The following is a 17,410-nucleotide window of genomic DNA, read 5'->3' on the forward strand; positions in this document are numbered from 1 at the left end:
ACTCCAAGGCTCCAAAGTAAATGCTTGTGTCCTTTACCATGTTTATCTTTTCATTGCAGAAAGTGGATGTTACCAGCAGGGCCGTGATGGAGATAATGACGAAAACAATTGAATACCTCCAACCCAATCCAGGTAAGTGTTGGCCTGTACAGTTGGAGTTCCTCTCGGGTTCAGAACCCTTGTGAGGGAGGGACCATTTTAAAGTTCACATTGAAATGTGCAAGATCCGTGGCATTTTATCCAACTGTGATATATTTAACCATGAGTGTGTAAGGCTTGGGTGCCACCATGAGTGTATAAGGCTTGTGTGCCACACCATGCCATGATAGCTACAGATTCTTTTCAACCGATCTTTAATTTTCAAGAAATAGTAAGAAAGAATATTAAGTTGGTTTTAAAATGAGTTGTGATCATTTCCAAAAGATAAGGAAAAGAGGAAGGCAAGATTTCTATGAAATACAAATGATTTGTGCACGTAAGGCATAGAGGGCTGTCCTTCTTACTCTTCTCCAGGCACAACACAGACCATCATTTGTTCCTGCAAACCTCTTGAACTAAGTCTGAGACAGGAACTGCTGTAGAGATCATGGGAGTTTCTAGAAGAGAGAACCAGATATGGCTGCTGCTATCTCTGTTATCCATTGCGGGAACAGAGTGGAACAGCTTCCACCATTGGCCTTCTTCATTGTATGGGCTTCAGTTCCTGGCCACAACTACAACTTGAAGCAAGGCTGAATGTGCTATTTGATGAAATGTGAACATTTGGAAAGCTGGTGGCCCTTGAGTTTGTAGATTTTCAGGGAATTTCACTTAAGATGCTAGGTGCTGGGTCTCTGGGTGTCCTTGAGATGTGGGCAGCTGTTTCGGTCACAGTGGGTTCAGATGCAGGGCCTAAGTGACAAAGGAGAGAGAGAGAGAGAGAGAGAGAGAGAGAGAGAGAGAGAGAGAGAGAACGAACGTGCACTGGTGCTGAGGCCGGCAGCTTCTCTCCTGACTCCTGCTGCCAACCAAAGCTTTCTTTCAATCTTTACTTACCAAAGGTGAATCAGTGATATGGAAATAATATTCTATTTTTCTTAAGTAATATTAGAGATGAAATAATTTGAAAAGGGGGAATATAGAAGAAAATATGATAGAGTACAAAAGTGAGTTTCACTGATGGTAGACTGGGTAAGTCTTCAAGCTGATTTGTAAGTCACCTAATGAATACCAAGAAACCAAGTTTCATACTGTTTCTTACTTCATCCTAGTGTTTACCTTCCACAGAGTTACAAAGACCTCACAGACATTTGTTCAAACAACTGTAACAGGTCAGGTCTTGAAACAAGAGCAACTCACCTCACTGTGCTTTGCCACAGTTATAGTTTTATAGGAGAGAGAAATGTTCCTATAGTCTTTGCAAGGACCCTTAAAGCACCCCATTTCTTCATAGCTTCACATTCATGTTTGAATTATACTGGTAACTACCTCTTGTGGAGCCTACTATCAGGAATGAGAGGAGAAATATGGTATTTGTTAGGTCCCACTGCAGCTTCAATACGGTACTGGTAACACACCATCTCGTCTTTAAACATAGCTAATTTTATTTTCCATCTCATACATGCATATATTGTATTTTATCCAGCTCTTCTCTCTTTTCTGTCTTCCAACTGATCTTTTCTGCTTTTCAACCAGCCTCCTACTTCTAAACCTCTGTGTGTGTGTGTGTGTGTGTGTGTGTGTGTGTGTGTGTGTGTGTGAGAGAGAGAGAGAGAGAGAGAGAGAGAGAGAGAGAGAGAGAGAGAGAGATATTTAGGGCTGCTTGCACACATGTGTGAAAGTTATTTATAGCAGTATGGACAGTTTGTGAGTGGCCTACACCACAGGAAGATGACTTGCTCTCTCCTAGCAGCCATTAACTGCCTGTGAATCCTCAGGGAGAGGTGGAGCCTGATGAGTCCCTCTCCAGCCATGATGGCATGTGGACAGACCTCATCTTATTCAGATAGCCACATCGGCTGTATGTTTAGTGCAGGAGGCACATCACACCCAGAACACTATATTTCACACACTCCTTTCTTCTCCAAGTCGTGTATTCTTTCTCATTCCTCTACCACCCTCTGCCCTAAGTAAGCCTTGGAGGCTGTATGTAGACGTCTTACTTAGTGCTGAGCATGAGTTCTGTCCCATGGAGTGAGCCTTAAATCTAATCAGGAAGCGGTTAGGTGCCGCCATCAGAGATGTGCCACTGTTGCGCCAAGAAACACATCTTCCTTGACTGTTGCTAGTGTAGCTTGCTGGGTCCACAGCCAAGTAAGACAGTTTTCTTAGAGCAGCCCAAAGAGCACCTTCTGTTTTATGAGGGCTAGCAAACAGGGAGGAAGCTTTCAAATAGGTTCGGCTTGTTTTCTCTATTCCTCATATCAGAGTGTGTGGTATCCTCAACAAAGTGGTCTTATCTTCTAGTTCTGGTGGGCAACCAACAGCAGTAGCAATTGTCTGCACTACTGAGGGATGCTGTGGGAGCCTCCATGACCACCAACTCATGGGGAAACATCTGACCTCTGGCACTAGGATCATTCTTTAATAGCCTATGGCTTCTGGGACTAGCTTTGTCCACCAGTACAGGGTGCTGCTTTTGCAATTTTTGGTTTCTTTTTAATTATATTTTTAATTAGCAGACACAATAGCAAGTTTCCTTGTGGCTTTTTTGTACATCCTTACTCTTCTACCTTGTGACCTCCTCCTATCTCCCATCACCCTGCCCCCATCTCTTAAGTGTTTCTTACCCTTTCTATTTCCTCCTTTACTTGCATATTACCTTGTGTTGTGCTAAGCATCCTCTGCTGAGGCCCCGTTTTCACCCCTCTCACAGCCCATTTCCAGCCTTCTGGGCTGTACAGAGACTAACTCTTACATACGCACACGTAAAGGTCAACGCTAAGATCCACGTCTGAGACAGAACCTGCATTGTTTGAGTTTCTGAATCTGGGCTGCCACATTTCATCTGCTTTTTACTTCTAACCATTTTCTTAGAAAGTACATAATTTCGTTGTTTCACAGCTGAATCTATTTCATTATCTACCACACTTTGATCTGAAGCATATCTGGGCTCTGTCTGTTCCCTTGCTGTTGTAAACAGAGCGGTGGTATGTCCGTGGTAGGATGTAGAGTCCTTTGGACTCCCGCTCAGGAAGGGTGCTGATGGGCCATGTGGAAGTTCTAATTCCTGACTTTTGAGAGACCTCTGCCCTCATTTCCACAGTGTCTGCATTAGTGTCATTGCTACTGTCAGTGAGTAAGGTCTCCCACTCTATTCTCCACATTCTGGCCACCATTTGTTGTCATTGGTCCTTTGGGAGGGAATCTCAAAGGGGTTCTATTTGGCATTTCTATGATGAATGGTACTCTTTATGTAGACCTTGAACACCTTTCAAACCTTTCAAAATAATTTGTCATTTGTAATTTCTGAAAGCGTGCCATTCAGGTCCGTAACTTTTGTTTTGTTTTTGTTTTTCAATTGGAGAGTTTGTCTTCTTGTTATTTGGTTTTCAGATTCTTTATGGTCTGGCTACCAATCCTCTGTTAAATGTATAGATGGTTGTCAAAGCCTGTGTACCATTTTATAGGCTGTCTCTTCACTGTATTAACAGTTTCCTCTGCCGTACAGAAATTGTTAATTTCCCAAGGTACCATTTATCATTTGCTGGTCTCTCTTCCTGAACACTTAGGTCCTATTCAGAGACCTTGTCCCAGTATGGGGAAATGTCTGCCCTTTTTTTTTACCCACACAGTTTCAGGGGTTTTCAACCTCACCTGAGGTCTTCCATGTATTTGCAGTTGACTTTTGTGAGGTGCAAGATAAGGATCTAGTAAGTTTACTTCACGTAGATACCCAGTTTCTACATTTGGTAAAGAGGCTGCCTTTTCTCCAGTGAGAATTTCCAGTGTCTTTGTAAAACATCAAGTAGCTCTAATAGTTTGGATCCACTGCCGAATGTTCTGTTGTGCTCTGTTGATGGGTTTTGGTGCTCACACCTTATGGGTTTCCATCTAAGGCTCTGTATTATAACTTGATATGAACTATAGTGATACCTCTGGGCATAGCCGTTTTTCCTCAGGATCACTTTGTAGGTCTGTGCTTCTCAGTGATGAATTTCAATATTGTTGGTAAGTTTTGTTTTGTTTTTCTATTTCTGTGAGGAATGACATTCGAATTTTGATGGGGATTATGTAGAATATGTAGATCATATTTGATAAGATAGCTCTTTTTATAATGTTGATACTTCCAGTCTATAAGTGTGGAATATCTTTGGATACTCAAGTGTCCCCTTCAATTTCTTTCCAGTGTTTTAATGTTTGAGATGGCTTCCACTTCTTTGGCTAGGGTCATCCTATTTTTGTGTGTGTGGCATTTGCCAATCAGATGATTTCTTCCTCAGCATGTTTAATATTGGTATCTAGCAGGGCTACTGATTTTTGAATGTTAATTTTGTATCCTGCTACTTTGCTAAAATTGTTGGTTAGTCCTAAGAGTTTTCTAATGCAGTCTGTAGGGTATGATGTATAGACTTACATCATCTACAAATAAGAACACTTTACTTCTTCCTTGCCTGTATTGTTTCTTAAATTTTCTTCTCTTACCTTATTGCTCTCTAAGATTTCCAGTACTTTATTCAATGAGTGTAGAGAAAGCAGACAGCCTTGTCCTGCTCCTGATTTTAATGGAAATGTTTTGAGTTTTTCCTATTTAGAATAATGGTGGTTATAGTTTTGACACATATTGCAGATATGTCCTAGCTCTGTGTGTGTGTGTGTGTGTGTGTGTGTTTGTGTGTGTGTGTGTTTGTGTGGTATGTCTGTGTGTGTGTTTGTGTGTGTGTGTTTGTGTGGTATGTCTGTGTGTGTATGTGTGTGTGGTATGTCTCTGTGTGTGTGTGGTGTGTGTGTGGTGTGTGTGTGTGTGTGTGTGTGTGTGTGTATTGTATCTGCTTTTAGTTTTAGTGTTACTTCCTTTTCTGTTTCATGGGGTAATTGGAGAAGCATATGCCACTTTTCCTTTGAAGGTCTGGATAAATTTACTATTGTCTCAATCTAGGCCTCGACCCATTTTAGTAGGAGATTTTTTTTTCATTGCTGCTTCTTTCTTATTCATTACACTACTAGATCTGTTGAAATTGTTTATCTTATCTTGATTTAATTTTGGTAGGTCACATGTGTCTAGAAATTCATGTATTTCTTTCAGCTTCCAATGTCATGAAATGTATGCTTTAAGGTCTGTTCTAATAACTTTATGAATTTCATTGATGTCTGTCAAAGTTCTTTTTAGTTCATTTTTCTTAATATAAAAATAAAACACTGTTCATTACAGTGTAATATTATTATACATACATTGTAGGACTGGTGAGATGGCTCAGTGATTAAGTACTTACCATGCAAGCCTGGTTTGGAACCTCCTGAACACACATAAAGCCAGATACAGTGTCATACATTCATAATTACAGCATACCTTTATCAGGAGCTAGGAATCAGAGACAAGGAAATCCCAGAAGCTTGAGGGCCACCTTGCCTGGTATATGAAAAAGCAAATAACAGAGACCCTAACTCAAATCTCAAACAAGAAGGAAAGCGTTGACTAACACCTACCTAAGGTTGCCCTCTGCCCTACATGTATATCCTGTGATACACTTGTATCTGCATTCCTGTACTCTCCAAGAACACACACCACACACAACTCCCCCACTCTCTGTCTCTCTGTCTCTCTGTTTCTCTCTCTCTCTCTGTCTCTCTGTTTCTCTCTCTAACACACACACACACACACACACACACACACACACACACGCTATAATGGCTGTAGTGCACATTCTCATTAGAGATCTATCACTAACGTTTTTCCTAATTTTAATGAAATTTTGCTGTGTCACAGGTTAAGTATGTTGTGTTGAATATTTTCTCCTTACAAATTCAGGTCTACCCAGGCTTCATAATGTGAAACAATTTGGAAATATTGTTTTTGGAGCATTTTCAGATGAATCCCCCTAGATTTAAGAATGGACCCTGAATTCAGTACTAGACTTCTTAACAGAAGAGAAAGGGACATAGGGAAAATAGGAACATGACTGAGTGAAGAATAAATAGACAGTGGAGTTGCGCTGTCACAAGAGAGCTGGGAGCCACACCATGCAGAAGGGGCAAAAGTCTCCCATGGAGCATCCACAGGGAACCAACCCTCTCCATAGTTTGAGTTCAGATCTCTGGCATCCTGTTGCGAGAGAATCAATCCCACTGTTAAAGCCAATCAATTTTGTGGTGAATTGAAATAGTGGCTCTAGAAAGTGATATTACTAGGTAGTCTCATTTTTCCCCAGAAAAGCAGTTAGTAGGCCAGGGTGGTTAAGGAATAATCAGGTGTCTTGGTAACTGTTCTATTGATCTGAAGAGACATCATGACCAAGGTAACTCTCATAAACGATAACATTGAGTTGGGGGCGGGCTGGCAGTTTGGGAGCATTAGTCCATGGTCATCATAGGCTGTGACAGACGTGTCACTGGAGCAATAGCTGACAGCTTTGTGTTCTGATTTTCAGACAGTAGGCAAAGACAGATGTGGCAGGGGAAGGAAGGAGGAGAAGAAAGGAAGGAATAAGTGAGGGAGCAAGGGAGAGAAAGACTGACTGAGAGAGCCAGATTATGTCTGCCTTCAGCTTTTGAAACCTCAAAACCCATCCACCCCCAGTGACCTACCTCCTCCAACCAGGTCACGCCTACTCAAAAAGTCCACACTTCCTAATCTCTCTAGTCTTTATTAAACAGTGCCACTTCCTAGTGATTGGGTATCCAAATATATGAGCCCATTCTTATTTAAACCACCACACCAGGTCATATACCTAAAAGGGAGATAAAGCCAGAATGGGAACCCAGGCCTGATTTTCTCCCAAGCCCATCACTGGTCCATGCATGATGTTGCCTCTGTAAAGGATGCTCTCCTTCATTTGGCTGCAGGAGGGCTTTGATATCAGTGTATGCACTGTGTAAATTCAGAAGAAAAAAACAGATTGTGGGACTAAGATTTATTGTTGTTTTGATGATAGATCAAAAGAGGTAATTGGAGGAAACAGAAATTTTTAGAAATAACGCATCGTTATAGAGTATTGAATGTGTTGATTATAAGTCATTGTAATTATTTTCTGACTCTGAGAATTGGGTGGACAGATGCCGCCTAGAAAAAGCTTCAGGCCATCATCAGGCCGATTCCCATTTATTTGTTCCAGAAAAGCTATTATTTATGGGTAGGTCACATAAAAATGCAAATGAATATCACACTAAAGAATTTAGAATCAAACAAAATTTCATACAGCAAAGCTGTGTAACTTAAACAACTCATATTTAATGATTTGCGACAGATACAGGTTGGCTCCTCTCTGAACTTCTCGTCCTGGAAACGAGCATCACACGGAGTTCTTAGAAGTTGGCTAGTTAACGTTATGCTAGTGATTCAGAGCCAACTGGTTGTCCTCGGGAAATGCTTTGCCAGAGCAGAACAGAGAAAATTCCCAAACTTGTCTAATCTGTCCCCTACTCTGCCTCACAGGAACCGGACTAACCAGTCTGGATGCTAAGCATTATTTCTGAGTAAGCAAGATCTGGCTTGAGTTAGGTGAAGATGGTGACTGGGGCCAGTGAACAGATTCATGAAGATGCTGGTGGATTCATGGGAACTATACTTCACAGGTGTTTCAAGAGCCCTTTGTCAGAGTGCCAGGCTAGGTGTTGTTTTCAAATCTTATACTTTGAGACTCTCAAAACTCATTTATCTAAAAGGCAGTGAGGGAGACTTTGTCTGACTTTCAAGAATTCATGAACATGCCCTAGGACGGTCCATCTTCATTCCTGACCTCCTCCGGAGTAGCCCTTTAAAACCGCAAATCTGATCGTAACATGTTACGTAAAGCATTAAGTTGTTTTTAATGCTTTTAGGATTAAGCTGGCTCCTGAGGCCTCCCTGCTTGGCTAACCCACCCATTCCCACCCATCATGCCCGACTGACGGCTCCCTCGGGTCCTGTGCCTATCCCACTCCTGCTGTAGTCCCTGGGCTCATCTGAGGTATAGGTAGCCAGTCAGTGCTTGGCAGTGGCAATGCGAGTTAGGAAGCATGGTTGGCTGATGTATCAGAGCTGCTCCTCAAAAGTCAGAAGGAAGATGTCTTCATCGTCCTCAGATTACCAGCTCCAGATACACGCATAGCACGTATCACACACATTCTCTCTTTATGAAAGTATCAATTCTACAATATATGTAGGGGGTGGGGAGCAGAAGTTTAAAAATGATTTGATATTTATCTCCTTGTGTATTGCAATTGTGTATTTTTTTTTTACTTTCAGTAAAGAAATGAACAGTTAATTGTTCTGAGATTTCTCTTTCTAACTGAACTGAAAATTCACTTCCTAATAATACAGCGTGGACAGCTGTGGCCAGATCACATCCCACAGTCTTCCTCAGCATGCTGTGCTTTCTTGTAATGGAAACTTTTTCCAGTCTTCAGTGAGCTGTTGCTCTGAGCTGAATGTTATAATACAATAATACAATATAAACTCCCAAGCTACTCAGGGGAAGAAGTAGTTCATGCATGACAGGTGTTATCCAGAGCAGGCACTTGCTTCCACAGAGGAGGTTTCCCCTGATGCTTGCATGCTGTGTATATAGCGAGCTTGAAATGCAAGCTGGTAAATTGTGGGTATCGGGTTTTCATCCAGAGTTTTTTAATAATTTTATTTCTCACTTATGGAACATTACCTGTGGAAGGGAAAGTGTGCTGCATTAATTTTTAAATGCTTCATTTGTCCCTGGAATAACTTTATATTAAACTCATATCTCTTCCCACAGCTTTTCTTTTCCTTAGTTATCTCCTTCCAAGGATGAGTACCTATGAAGATGATAAGGCCCTTGTTGGTGCTGGAACTAACACTAATTATATCATTGGCCATTCATTTAACCAAATGCTTGGTTGGACAACACATTTATTTCCTGTTGGGCAGGAGGACCTAGAAGTGCATGTATCTTTTAAGGTCCTGAGAATTGATCCCAGCACATCCTTACCCTCTGTATGTCCACATGTGTGTGAGGGAGTAGCGCACTAAGCCTTCATTTAATGAGTAAGAGCGTGCACTAACTCATGAATGGAGACTTTACTTTTCCAAATCTTGACATAGAAAAGTGACCAAAACATATAAAGGACAGATTTCTCTACACAATTATGAGGAAATGTTGAATTTCAAAGGGATAGGGTCTTTTGACAGTAACATACTAAAGAAGAGAATATACCTGGAGAGGGAGAGTAAATTTTATCTGTTGAAAAGGCTAGAGGCTTTTCCTAATTTTACTAAATCTTTGGGGAAATACTGAAAGTTAAGAAGTTCTTGATTGCCTAGTCAGCCTTTCTGCTAATTCTATGTGACCCCAGCTGACACAGATAACAAATATCGTTGCCTATCAACTGATATCCATAAATGGGTGCTTTCAGCTTATATGATGGATTTGTGGGAAGTTGCTTTCAACATCTATGTACGATACGCATGTGCCACTCTAGGTCAAGGGCATGGAATGGTATATAATTTACGATTATGCCTATGTATTGGCTTAGGTTGTAAAAGTTGATTACATGGAATTTCAAGGCAAGTAAGATTTGTCGTTACATTGTTCTCTTAAAGGCAGACTTTGAGTACACAATAGGATAGCAACCTTAAGTCTTAAGTGACCTCAAAGTATATTATTAACATTCGCTGTGAGGTCCAGCAGCAGTTCCAGTGTCTTAGAAAGGGGTATTTATAGAATTCTGCATAGACATGGAGGGGGGACTAGAACACGAGAAGGGTAAGAGCGGGGTGGTAATGATGTAATAGTATTTTAATTAAGTAAAAAAGAATCTAGGACCCACTGCCTTTTGACATAAGGAGGTATCAGCAACCCAAGGGAGCCTAGCAGAGCACATTCCCCAGTCCCCGTCCCTATGGCATGTTCCTATCCTGACTGACAGATTGTGTGTAACCTCCTGAGGCTCAGAGTAGAGGGCCTGTTACAGAAACTTTGATGTAGTCAGTGTATCCTGCATAGTGTTTCCCAATCACCATTCTTGTGGGGTGTTGGGCTATGTGTTACTGTTGATTTAAGAACCCAGTTATTGGGGTTGGGGATTTAGCTCAGTGGTAGAGCGCTTGCCTAGGGAGTGCAAGGCCCTGGGTTCGGTCCCCAGCTCCGAAAAGAAAAAAAAAAAAGAACCCAGTTATCTTATAGTGTAATATAGCAAAGGTAGACTGGGAACACTGGTTACAGTTTACAAATTAGGATGAAGTATACTTAAGACTGGATAACAAAAAACAACAACAATAACAACAACAACAAAAATCCCCAGCCCATTCTTCACAGACTGGAGATATTTTCATGTTTGGAACCACAATTGTGGAAGATCCTTGTCAGGATGCCTGTCACTTCTTAGGTGTTTGGGACCTGTCACTCACCTTCCCTCCTCAGAGTCCTGCAGTTCTTCCTGAGATCATCTCAGGGGCATGACCCCATCTCTCCTGAGGCAGGGTTTGTTTCGAAAGTCCAGACCTTTGCCACCAGTGTCATAGCACCAAATGCAGCCGAGGCTTTCCTCTAAAAACCCACATAAGCAAAGACTCCTAATGTTAGTAAAGTGATGGTTGTGCAGATTTCAAATTGCACAAACTATTTTATACTCTTGGGGGAGCAACTGCTTGCTTTCCCAGGGCATGCTGTGAAATCTTTATTGCTCCTGCAACATCCCATCCTGAGATGAGACATAGTTGCTGTCCGTGTCACGAGTTCTTACAGCTGCTGAGCGTACTGTGGCTTAGTGTCTTAAAATACTACCCTGCTGCTTCCCACTCAGGGCCCAGAAGAGTCCTGTCACCTCAGAGAGTGGTGTTACATGAATATAGTTATTTGCATTGAAAGTAGCATGTTCCAGTACCTGACTTGCCTGTTTATACAAGCCACCAAGGGGACCTTCTTCCCCTTCCTCCACTTTTCATAATATCTAACCACTAAAGAAACTGCCTACATCCCAGCCTAAGCCTCCATTGCTATCTGCATCTTGTGGATATTTGATCATCACTAGTGTACAAATTGAGGGGCAACCATGTCCACAGTTCCAGGAGCATCAAAGGGTAAAAGTTCAGAGTCACAGATGTGCTGTAATTCTAGCATACAGCTGTTGCATGCTACCATCACAAAACATGAATAAAACCTAGATGTAATTGTGTGATTTGGGGATTAATACTCATGTTTCTATTGTAATCTTTGCACTAGACTTTACAAATTTAATTAAAATAATTCAAAATTAAAGGCTGGAGAGATGGCTCAGTGGTTAAGACGGGTCCAGTTCTCAGCACCAAGTGAAGTTACAGCTATGTAGCTCCAGTTCAGGAGATCGGATGCCCTCTTTTAGCAACCAAAGCACCAAACACATACTGCATGCAAAAAGCTCATATATATAACAATAAAAAATGAATAAACTTTTAAATAGTAATTCGAAGTTAGGCATTTTGTTGTAGTAAAATACAGATGACCTAAAATTTATTGTTTTAAGTAATTTTAAGCATAAACTTCAGTGTGGTCATTACCACAGATTGTCCCCATAATTGTTTTCAAGTGTGGAAATAAAAAGATTCCCATTCAGAAATAAATCCCATTCTCTGACAGTCATCAGTCTCCTTTCTGTGCTGAAACTTGATATACTTAGTATTTCTTCTTAATGAGGTCATGCAGTTTCTTCTTGTTTGTTACCAGCTCCTTTTGTTTTTGGTCTTCTCAAGGTTTATTTACATTATAGCCTAAGTAAGGGTCTCTGCCTTTTAAGGTTGGGTATGGAAGTATTCCACTGCATATAGAAAATTCTTCTATTCTTGGAGTAGAGTCTTCTTGATCCCGGTGTACAGTCCTTTGGATAGCTGCTGGACTTGGTCTGTGAGGATTTTGTCAATAATTTTTATATTAGATTTCAGGAGGAATAGTGATCTGTTGCATGTTTGCGTTTGTCTGGATTCTTTATTCTCATGGCATGAATTAAGTAGCACTTCTGCCTCATAAGCTTTGCTGAAATGTTCCTGATAGGCTGCTGTCAGTTCTTTAGAGGTGAAGTCTTTGGGAAACCACCATGTTTCTCTGCCTATCTTTTAGATGCAGAAAGAAAGCCTGTCTGGTGGGCTATTGTAAGGAATAAAAAGATTCTACCTGTAAACTATGTACAGTAGGTACTTCTGAAATGATAGCCATAGAATGAAATGTATTTCTGATATTCAGCTTTTAAATGATATTTTAAAGATCTTTCTGTATCTGTAGACTAGACAGTAGCATTGCTAGATATCCCCACAGTCTATCAGCATCACCTTGCTAACAATCTCTTCTCTCTCAGTAACTATGATTGACTTTCCCAAGCTAGGAAGGCAGAAGAACAAAGTCCCCACAAACTGTGGAAACTTTTAGAAAATGTGTTCTACACGCTTCTTCTACTTTTTCCCTTCTAGTGGTTAAGTCTATCCTGTCTCCCCTAACAATCAGCGTAGGAAGATGTGTCTCAGGAAATGATATGGCTACCTGCTCTGCCCCAGCCTGTTTCTCATGTTCATACACATGAGGCAAGGGCAAGGGTCTTTTTCTTCTCTCTGATGAAAGCCTTGTCAATATATTTATACTTTCTATCACAGTAGATGAAGGGAAGTCGATTGCGTGAACAAACAGAAACCTGGCTATAACTTTTAAGTATCTTGGTATTATTTTCTGATTTTAATAGTATATTTATTCCTGGCATTCAGCTCTTTGAGACTCAAGGGCAAACACGTCTTATTCCATAGCATCAAGCCAAATTATGGTATTTTAAACTTCTAACAATCTTTATATTCTATAGATTAATAGCCACTCTATAAGACTAGATATTTTCTAAATCCTGTGGGGATATTCAATGAGGAACAATTTAAAATTGAATGTCCCAGGAGGGATCAGTCCCTATTGAAATTACAAGTGGACTCTGCCCACTTTTGCATTGTGTCATCCATTGAGGGAATGTTCAGAAGATGTAGGCAGAGTACGCTATGTATGTGAATTCACTTGTAGGCATTTTGTCTTTTCTTAATTGCCCTTTCTTGATCTTCCTTCTAAATGTTCTACTATACCCATACATACATGTCTTATTTATATGTTTTAGGCTCAGACCCACATATGAAGGACAACATGCTTTTTTGTTCCTGTGAGATTGAGTGATCTTAATTTGTACTATATATTCTAAGTATATCCATTTTCCCAGAAGTTTTGTGATTTATTTTTTCTATAGAGATAAGTAGTATTCTATTTTATATCTGCACTAGATTTTCATTATTCATTCATCTGTTGATGGACAATTGGGATGTTTCCATTTCTCGTGTGTAGTGAATAGAGCAGCAGAAAGCACAGAGCACATGTATTCCAAAATATGGTGTGCAGTTCTTTAGTATATGCACAGGAGTGACATGGCTGGGTTGTACTGTAGTTCCAGTTTAAATTTTTGAGAAACTGCTGAACTGATCTTTGCAGCAGCTCTTCAGCACAACTAACTATAACTAGCACATCTGTGTACATCTGTGTTGTCCATGGACACATTTATGGTGGAAATATACGAAGAGGTGGAGTCATAGAACATCTGTGTTCAGATGAGGTAAATATTGCCATATTAGAATCTAAATCCCCCCTTCGCCCAGAGCAATACACAAGAGTTCTGGCTGCTCACTCTGAGTGCCCAGGGTGTCTGTTGCATGGGTTCGGTTCATTTCTGCAGATCCTCAGAACGGATTGTCTAACTCTGCCTCTAAGCTGACTTTCCTGAAACTCAGTTTTGCTGAGCCTCTCGGCCTTGCTGTTTTAGGGGAAATTGTGCTCTTCTGTGTGGTGTAAACGCAGGGACAGTGCGGTCTACTTCCTGACTCATGTCAGTGAGCGAGGTTCTGTCTGGCTGTGTACATGACCAGGTCCTTGAGTGCAGGTCTCCCTAGCTCAGTCACCCTCACAGAACAGGTGCTTAAGGAATCCTTGCTGTATTTATCATTGCAGGGGAAATCCTTCCAAGTATTTTATTTTTGGTAAATAACCAACCCAGCAATCAAATTCCAAGCTTTACTGTATAGGAGAAGCACAGTTCTTTCCAGTGTGACCTCTGTAATGATGGATTGTGTGTGAGAGAGGTAGGTGTTGCTCTGTCCCAGCCTGCCCTAGCTCTCTTGTAGTCAGCTGACCTCCAACTCACCAAGCCCACAGCCTCCTGAGCAGTGGTTCTCACCCTGGCTGTCGCTGGGTCCCTTTGATACAGTTAGCTCCTCATGTGGTTGTGACTCCCAGTCATAAAATGGGTTTTGTTGCTACTTCATAGCTGTAGTTTTCCTGCTGTTATAAATGATGATGCAAATATTTTCAGAGATAGAGGTTTGCCAAAGGGGTCATGACCCACAGGTTGAGAACTACTGCCCCCAGTGTCTAGACTATTCGTCTACTGCTTTACATGTATTTGTGGTTTTGGTTCTGTTTATCTAGGACTCATAATTCAGCATTAGGACTCTCTTCTTTATTGTTTCTTGATTCCCATTTGCCCAGTTTTGGTCACTGAGCTGATTTCCACAGCGTGACTCAGAAGTGGTGCTTCCTAAGGTTAGTGTGAGGTGGCACGAGGGCTAAGCAGCCGAGGAGGCAGGATTCTACCAACTGTGCTTAGGAAGGAAGTCCTAAGGACCGTGAGGCCTGGCAGTGGAAGACCCTAATATGCATGAGGGAAATGCCAGCCAGGGCACCCACAGTGCTCCTGGTCCCCAGCCAGCTGCCCATTGGACCACTCACTGGAGGGAGCAGGAGTTTATTATCTTCCTGCTCCGTTTCAGAGCACAGAGGGAAGTTAGAGTGGACTTGAACAGGGAAGCCTTTTCTAAACGGAGCTGTCCAAGAACCTTCTAAACCTTTTGCATGAAATGGTTCAACCCACAGTGGGAAGGAGACACCTGCCTCTCACATCTCCAACCGATGAACACCTTTCTGATGTCCTGTTGAAACTCTGTCTTCACCTCTTAAATTTAGTGATCCCTTGCTTTGGTCCAGTCCTCACTTGATACATGGAAATGTTCAGGGAAGGGACTGTGAAATACAGTTCACAGCAAGACCAAGGTTTATCCTTAGAGCATCCCAGCACACACACTCACACCAGAAGTGCCTGGACAGGGAAGAGAGAGAGAGAGAGAGAGAGAGAGAGAGAGAGAGAGCGAGAGAGAGAGAGCGCTCTGTTACCTAATACAGACCTGTGAGCTATAGCTAGTCTTTTTTTGCTGTTTATCAATGAATATTGCTAACAAACTTCTCAATAAAATCATCTTCATGGAAACACAACCAGAAAGAGGTGTAGCCTGACCTTTCCCCTACATCTGTAAGAGCTCAAAGCTAATATACTACTTCTACGAAAGAAGGCAAGACCTGATAATGATCCAATTTCCTGTTTGCTTGTTTGTATTAAGAAATCAAAAGAAATAAAAAATTAAATTGAGCATAGAAGTATGACTGTTGGATATTCCGGGCTAGTTTCTTCCTCTGTAGACAGGCAGCTTTAGGGTGGCTGAGCAGTGACTCATAGACACTGCTTGTGACTGGAAAACTGCATGCTGAGCCTGCCTAGCTGCCACATGGCTTAGTGCAGAGCCTGGGTTTCCCTTCAGCTGTGCCCAGAATTAGAAAGCTCTGCAGGGAGGCTGTTGCCCTGAGAGTTGGTAACAGTCCAGACTCAGCTGCCCCCATTTCTATCCTTTTAAAGGTAGAAAGATCTCAAGACAGAAAAGAAGCTGTTCTCTGTGCTGTGTGTGGAGCAGCAGAAGCCCTTTTGGGGGTTGACACAACCATTTGTGGTCATCCTGATGGTCTGTTCTGCTCTTGGAGTTTACCCAATAAACGTCTTCCCAGATAATCATCTCACATAGAGCGGTTACATCTTTTCCTTTGATGTTGTTTTCTGATCTCATTTTACATGTCAATCCTTATTAACTTTTCTCTCCCTGGCCAATTGCCTTTCAAGCTAGTGAACTCATGTTTTAGTCACACTTTTCTGTTGTTAGGCCCTTGAAGTTAGGAATGGCTAGCCTGTCAGATCTGCGTTTATCCAACACATCCACTAAGTCACAGCAGAACTCTTTTCCTAAGGGGGGAAACTGGGAAGTGTTTTTAATTAATTTCTTTTTTCATGAGGGAAGTCATTCATGAACATGTTATATAAAATCACACAGAAAATGCTATATAAAAACTCCAGTTGCCCCACGGTTGAAATCCCTTCCTCCATTCCTGCTCCCATAAAGCAGCATTTTTTAAAGACAGTCGTGAGTCAGCAGCCCTGCACTCAGCATGCTTCCTTTTCCCCCTTTTAGCCGACTCCCAGTTCAGAAGATGAAAATTCCCTGTTCCTCGCCTGCCCTCCCCGTGTTCTGTCTGTTCCTATGATTTTCCTGCTATGTCTGCCTTGTGTCATCCATTAGATCCCCCAGAGACCAAGGGGAGCAGAGCCCACTAGAGCATTAGCCTGTGTTGCCTCGATCTGCTGTGGTGGCTCTCATTGCTCAGGCACACGGCCTTCTTGAGACCTCTTTGCTGTCGAGTGTTCTTTGTTTTCTTACATTGGATTCTTCTGTCTAGATGTCTTCCCTGTCCTTTTTCCTGCTTCCTGTAGTGGAATGCCTCATTAGTTAGCATGGGAAGACCAAAGAGTTGTGACATTCAATGTTTTGTTTTAAAATAACTATCTTAGAAAATAATTTTGAAACAATTAAGCGAACATTTGAGGATGTTAGCCAAGCAATTGATGATGTTTTTCAAGAACTCAGACATTTTATCAAACTAAAGTTATTAAAAATGTAATGAGTACACAAATGAATATAAAAGACACTTTCTTCAAATGCATGTTTTTAGATTATTTGAAGGAATGAAATCTTACTGCTTTCTTCCCTTTCTAAGGATGTGGAATGTATCAATATATACTTAAGTAAAGAATAAAATAATAAAGTTCTGTATAACTTAACAATATTCAGAAAGGATTTGAAGGTCAGCTACCATATATCAAGTTAACATCATTTATGAAAAGCAGATCTTAATAAAAGCCAAAACATAGTCATAAATCAGTAACCAGTGTTCATAAAAGGCATTCATCATAGGCCAGGCAGGATTGAAGAGGTGTGAGTTAGGATGTTGTTACTGTGGTTCTCTGGTATCCATGTCTCTTCTTTCCTCCTGTTCATCCCCTCCTCATTGTCTGGCACCTGCTTGTTTCCCTTCTATGTGTGATGCTTCTGCTCCTCTTCTATGTCCCATTGTCGAGTGTCTGGTCCTGGCATTGACATAGTACTTACCAGTGTAACGGTTTA

At 41.4% G+C, this 17,410-nt stretch overlaps 1 protein-coding gene across 2 annotated transcripts in view; it reads left to right on the forward strand.

The window, feature by feature from the left end:
• Positions 1–17,410, forward strand: part of Sh3gl2 (SH3 domain containing GRB2 like 2, endophilin A1) — a 175,833-nt gene that overhangs the window by 143,185 nt on the left and 15,238 nt on the right. For both annotated transcript variants that reach the window (XM_087660131.1, NM_053935.1), the window contains 1 exon segment: positions 60–132. In XM_087660131.1, coding sequence (XP_087516257.1) covers positions 60–132 — 73 coding nt within the window.

Source organism: Rattus norvegicus, chromosome 5, assembly GCF_021556685.1.
Source record: "Rattus norvegicus strain SHRSP/BbbUtx chromosome 5, alternate assembly SHRSP_T2T, whole genome shotgun sequence".
Classification (NCBI taxonomy): Eukaryota; Metazoa; Chordata; class Mammalia; order Rodentia; family Muridae; genus Rattus; species Rattus norvegicus.